Source organism: Myotis brandtii, unplaced genomic scaffold, assembly GCF_000412655.1.
Source record: "Myotis brandtii unplaced genomic scaffold, ASM41265v1 scaffold435, whole genome shotgun sequence".
NCBI classification, from domain to species: domain Eukaryota; kingdom Metazoa; phylum Chordata; class Mammalia; order Chiroptera; family Vespertilionidae; genus Myotis; species Myotis brandtii.
This window is the reverse complement of record NW_005366635.1, coordinates 25916-31794: the sequence shown is the minus strand read 5'-3', so window position 1 is coordinate 31794 and position 5879 is coordinate 25916. Positions and strand designations below refer to the sequence as shown.

At 53.6% G+C, this 5879-nt stretch overlaps 1 protein-coding gene across 1 annotated transcript in view; it reads left to right on the top strand.

The window, feature by feature from the left end:
- Positions 1 to 1017: 1017 nt before the first annotated feature.
- ATP10A (ATPase, class V, type 10A) overlaps positions 1018 to 5879 on the top strand; it is a gene marked incomplete at its 3' end in the record, with an annotated part of 30483 nt that continues 25621 nt past the window's right edge. The window contains exon 1 of the mRNA XM_014546208.1: positions 1018 to 1058. Coding sequence (XP_014401694.1) covers positions 1029 to 1058 — 30 coding nt within the window. The remainder of the gene's footprint in view (positions 1059 to 5879) is intronic.

Here is a 5879-nt window from a genome sequence, read left to right as displayed (position 1 = left end):
TGTAATCCAAGAAAACACGATAATTTCCAGAGAAACGTCAGAAGTGCTTTATTCAAAGTCATGTCCATCGCCAGCCACACATTTACCCCATCTTTCAGGTGATTGGTCGAGACCGTCCCAATAGAACTTTCCTTGTTTTGAGGCAGACCATTCAGAGACCCCATTTTCCACATCCTCGTACGTGTTGAAGTGCCGCTCAGAAAGTGCGTGCGCCATCGCTCGGAACAGGTGGCCGTCTGAAGGAGCAATACAACAAACGGCACACGTATCAAATCGCATGTATACCAACACGTGTGTAACTCCATCGATGGGAAAAAATCCGCATTACTAGCCGGTGCACCTCGTATATTTGAGAACCCTCAGGGCGTGAGAGCACCGCATCCCCCCTCTGTCACGCCAAGGTGCGTTTCCTAGGAGACAGAGAGGAGACTGAGGGTCTGAGTGGACCCCTGACCTGCCTGAGCCCAGGCCCGGCCTATAGCTGTGGGGAGCAGGACTCTCTCTCTCTCTCTCTCTTTATCTCCCTCCCTCCCTCCTCTCTTCCCCTCTCTCTGGAAAGAAATGGAAAAAATGTCCTCGCCTGGCCGGCCAGCATGGCTCAGTGGTTGAGCATCAACCTAGGAACCAGGAGGTCCCTGTTCGATTCCCGGTCACGGCACAGGCCTGGGTTGCAGGCTCCATCCCCAGCGTGGGGGGCCTGCAGGAGGCAGCTGGTCCATGATTCTCTCTCATTATGGCTGTTTCTGTCTCTCCATCTCCCTTCCTCTCCGAAATCAATAAAGATATTTAAAAAAAAGAGAGAGAGAGAAAGAGAGAGAAAATGAGAGGGGAAACGAGACCGTCTGCGAGGTAAAGGGTGGCGGCTGTTTCCTCCTTCCTCCAGCTTTGCGGGCAGTTAGTCTGTAATTAAATTATCCGCGTCCTCCGCCGAGGAATTGGGGGAGGAAGTGATTTATCACCGCCCCAGGAGGCGCGGACAGCTGGCGCGCTGTGTTAATTGGACCGGTCGATACGGAGCCTTTGCAGAAATGTCATGGTTTTTCTCTGACGTCTTGAAGGTTGGTCGCTGAGGCCGTATCGTTGGCAGGCTTAACAATCGCATCCGTGCGGCGGTGGTGTTTTGGGGGTGTTTTTTTGTGTTTTTTTTTTTTGTGGTTGGAGGTTATTAACTCTGTAACGGGCACCATTGAGGAAGGAGAGGACTTTGAGAACACCATCGCCGATTTGAGACAAAAAAAAAAATTCATTCTAGCAGGTGGGGCTCCTCAGCCCCATCCTGTTTAAAAATATTTAAAAAAAAATTTTTTTTTAAAGCCATGGCCGGGTTTTTTTGCTCAATGGTTAGAGCAGCGGTTCTCAACCTTCCTAAAGCCACGACCCTTTAATACAGCTCCTCATGTTGTGGGGACCCCCAACCATAAAGATATTTTCGTTGCTACGTCATCACTGTCATGTTGCTACTGTTATGAATCGTCATGTAAGTATCTGACATGCAGGATGGATTTTCATTGTTACACACAGAGTTGAGAAAAAAAAAAAATTCATTCTAGCAGGTGGGGCTCCTCAGCCCCATCCTGTTTAAAAATATTTAAAAAAAATTTTTTTTTAAAGCCATGGCCGGGTTTTTTTGCTCAATGGTTAGAGCAGCGGTTCTCAACCTTCCTAAAGCCACGACCCTTTAATACAGCTCCTCATGTTGTGGGGACCCCCAACCATAAAGATATTTTCGTTGCTACGTCATCACTGTCATGTTGCTACTGTTATGAATCGTCATGTAAGTATCTGACATGCAGGATGGATTTTCATTGTTACACATGGAACATCATGAAAGCACAGTGATCAATCACAAAAACAATATGTAATTATAGATGTGTTTTCCGATGGTCTTAGGCGACCCCTGTGAAAGGGTCGTTCGACCCCCCCCAAAGGGGTTGCGACCCACAGGTTGAGAACCGCTGGGTTCGAGTGTCAACCTGTTGACAGAAGGGTCACAGATTCGATTCCCGATCCCGGGCACATATCCAGCTGGTGGGGTTCACTCCCCGCCCCAGTCAGGACGCACACGGAAGGCAACTGAGCGATATGTTCTCACATCAATGTTCCTCTCTCTCTCCCGCTCCCTTCCCCTCTCTCTGAAAAAAAAAAATCAATGTAAAAAATATCTCCGGTGAGGATTAACAGCAACAACAATTCTCCCTCCCCTTCAATGACTGACTTTTTTTTTTTTTTTAATACATTTTTATTGACTTCAGAGAGGAAGGGAGAGGGGGAGAGAGAGAGCAACATCAGTGATGAGAGAGAATCATGGATCGGCCGCCTCCTGCACACCCCACCCTGGGGACGGAGCCCGAAACCCGGGCATGTGCCCTGACCGGGATTCGAACCCGGGACCCTTCAGTCCCCAGGCCGATGCTCTATCCACTGAGCCGAACCAGCTAGGGCTTCGATGATGGACTTTTCAACAGTGGCTTAAACATAATACATTTTAAATAAAGCCCTTTTATATGGGTGATGAAGGCAGACGACTTCAAAGGGTGACGGCGTTGGGTTTGTGTTGGACGGAACTTCAAACAGCGGGCCCCCATCTGGCCTTTACAAAGCGCGTCGCGGCCTTGACCCACTGCCAGGACGCCCGTGAGGGCCGACCTTGGGAGGCGCACGTCCCGACCTCGGTCCAGGGAGACCGGCGTTGCCTGGGGGACCTTCTCCCGGCTGCTGTGCCGGCCTCGGTGGACGGTGGCTGGGACAGGTGGGATGCGGGTGGAGTTCTGCAGCTGAGCTCGGACTGTCCATCTCCGGCATCAAGACCAGAGGGACACTCGGGCCCGGCCGGCGTGGCTCAGTGGTTGAGCATCGACCTACGAACCAGGAGGTCAGGGTTCGATTCCCGGTCGGGGCACAGGCCCATGTTGTGGGCTCGATCCCCAGTGTGGGGCGTGCAGGAGACGGCCAATCCATGATTCTCTCTCGTCATCGATGTTTCTCTCTCTCTCCCTCTCCTAATACAAATATATATATATTTTTTAAAAGCTGGTGACGGTGGCATAGAGAACCCAGAGCTTGAGGGATGTTGGGGCGCCCCCCACCCCCGGGGAGGATGTGGGAGGGGGGAATCCTGAGACAGGGGATGGAGCTGCCGGCAGCCGGAGCCTGGCCCCCTGCCCGTCATCGGGGATGAGCCGGGCGCACCGGCCGCAAGCATTCCGGAGACAAACAAGCCGCCGAGAAATTAATGATCTAGAATTAAAAGGACGCCGCGTCCCCCGGAAAGTGATTTATTTCGAGAATTCCATGCGCAAGCAACTCTCCGAGGCAGCATGGAGCAGGAGACAGCAGAGCCCTGGCTCCGACGGCAGATTAATTCCTGCCGGGGAAGGAGCTGGGGCGGGCGGAGGAGCGAAGACCTTCCCGCAGAAACGCGTCTCCCTCTTCCTAAGGTGGAAGGAGGCTCGGAGAAGTCAGAGGAGGGCGTACGTCCTGCGTCCTACGTCCTACGGGACAGGCCCTGCCTCCAGCCGCTGTTCTCAGCGGCTCTGCAAGCGTCGTGCAAAAAATAAAAGAGTTTGGGGGAAATGAGGCGCCACGGGGTGGGGTGGGGGGGGCAGGCGGGGAGTTTGCTAGCTCATTACCAGTTGCCAACTTTCCCTGCCCTTTTTTTTTTTAAATATATTTCATTGATTTTTACAGAGAGGAAGGGAGAAGGAGAGAGAGTGAGAAACATCGATGAGAGAGAAACATCCATCAGCTGCCTCCTGCACGCCCCCCGACTGGGGATCGAGCCCGCAACCAAGGTGTGTGTCCTGACCGGGAATCGAACCCGGGACCCATCAGTCTGCCGGCCGTTGCTCTATCCACTGAGCCAAACCGGTTAGGGCTATTTTTTTTTAAATATGTTTTTATTGATTTGACAGAGAGGAAGGGAGAGAGAAACAGCAATGGTGAGAATCAGGGATCGGCTGCCTCCTGCACGCCCCACACTGGGGATCGAACCCGAAACCCTGGACATGTGCCCTGACGGGGAATCGAACCGTGACCTCCTGGTTCGTAGGTCCACGCTCAACCCCTGAGCCACGCAAGCTGGGCTATTTTTTTAATTTTTGTTAATCCTTTCTAAAGGCTATTTCAATTGCTTTTTCAGAGTGAATGGAAGGGAGGAAAGGAGGGAGGGAGGGAGGGGGAGAGAGAGAGAAACATCGATGTGAGAGACACATGAACTGGTTGCCTCCCACACACGCCCCGACTGGAGGCAGGGAGCAGCCCCGCAACCCAGGTACGTGCCCTGGACCCGGAATCGAACCCGAGACCCTTCCATGCACGCCGGCCGACACCCTAACTACTTGGCCACACTGGCCAGGGCGCTCATGTAGGTTTTGACGGTGGTTTTCTATGAAACACCCCTTGACCTCAATATATTTGAAAAGCAAACGAACGAAAACCAGCCCTCCAAAAAACAATAAGTCAATAAAATACAAGAAATAGAACACCTGCTACTCTGGGTGTCTGAGTGCCTCCCCAGTCCTCGGATTCTCTGCAGGCTCCACGAGAAAGCCGGCTGGGCGGCGGGCGGGCCGGGTCCAGGAAGGCAGCACTAGGCATGGGTCCCCCCGGGGGAAGGAGCCGGCCTTTGATTTCGAGCAAACGAACGAAAACCAGCCCTCCAAAAAACAATAAGCCAATAAAATACAAGAAATAGAACACCTGCTCCTCTGGGTGCCTGAGTGCCTCCCCAGGCTCCACGAGAAAGCCAGCTGGGCGGCGGGCGGGCCGGGCCCGGGAAGGCAGCACGAGGCATGGGTGCCCCCGGGGGAAGGAGCCGGCCTTTGATTTCGGGAATTCAAACTCCAACCCCGCACCCTGGGCCTTTGAATGACGCCACCATCTAAAACTAAAGCCTCAGGCTTTATTTTTTTTGGCCGAAACAGCAAGGAGGCGAGAACGGAAAAGATGAGAAGGCGGGGGTTGGAGGGGCGGGGGGGCCGGCTTTTTGCCGTTTCAGGTCGGATTTAACGAGGAAACGGCCGGCTTTCTGCTTTCAGACCCCGAGAGAGGCCGGCTTGATCTGTGAGGCTTGTTCCCGTGACGGGGCAGATCTGCAGGGAGGAAAAGGAGGCGCCCCCCCCCTTAGGTCAGGTTCCCCTCTGAGCTGTTGAAGGCGTCCCCTGGGACTCCCCTGCCAAGGGCGCAAGACAGGAGGCGGCCCGGCCAGCGTGGCTCAGTGGTTGAGCATCAGCCTATGAACCAGGAGGTCAGGGTTCGATTCCGCTCAGGGCACAGGCCCGGGTTGTGGGCTCCATCCCCAGTGTGGGGTGTGCAGCCATGATTCTCTCTCCTCATTGATGTTTCTTCATTTTTTCTTCGTTAATCCTCACCGGAGGATATTTTTCCATTGATTTTTTAGAGAGAGTGGAAGGGAGGGAAGAGGCAGAGAAAAGAGAAAGATCGATGTCAGAGAGACGCATCGATGGGTTGCCTCCTGCACGTGCCCCAACCAGAGCCCGAGGGATTGAGCCTGCAACCGAGGTCCGTGCCCCTGACCAGAAATCCACCCAGGATCCTTCAGTCTGCGGGCTGATGCGCTATCCACTGAGCCAAACCAGCTAGGCCTCGTCACTGATGTTTCTATCTCTCTCTCCCTTCCTCTCTCTGAAATCAATAAAACACATATGTATTTTTTAAAAAGACAGGAAGGTGGCCCGGCCGGCGTGGCTCAATGGCTGAGCATCGACCGATGAACCAGGAGGTCACGGTCCGATTCCAGGTCGGGGCACATGCCCGGGTTACGGGCTCGATCCCCAGTGTGGGGCGTGCAGGAGGCAGCCGATCCGTGATCCTCTCTCATCACTGGGGTCTCTCTTTCTCTCTCTCTCTCTCTCTCTCTC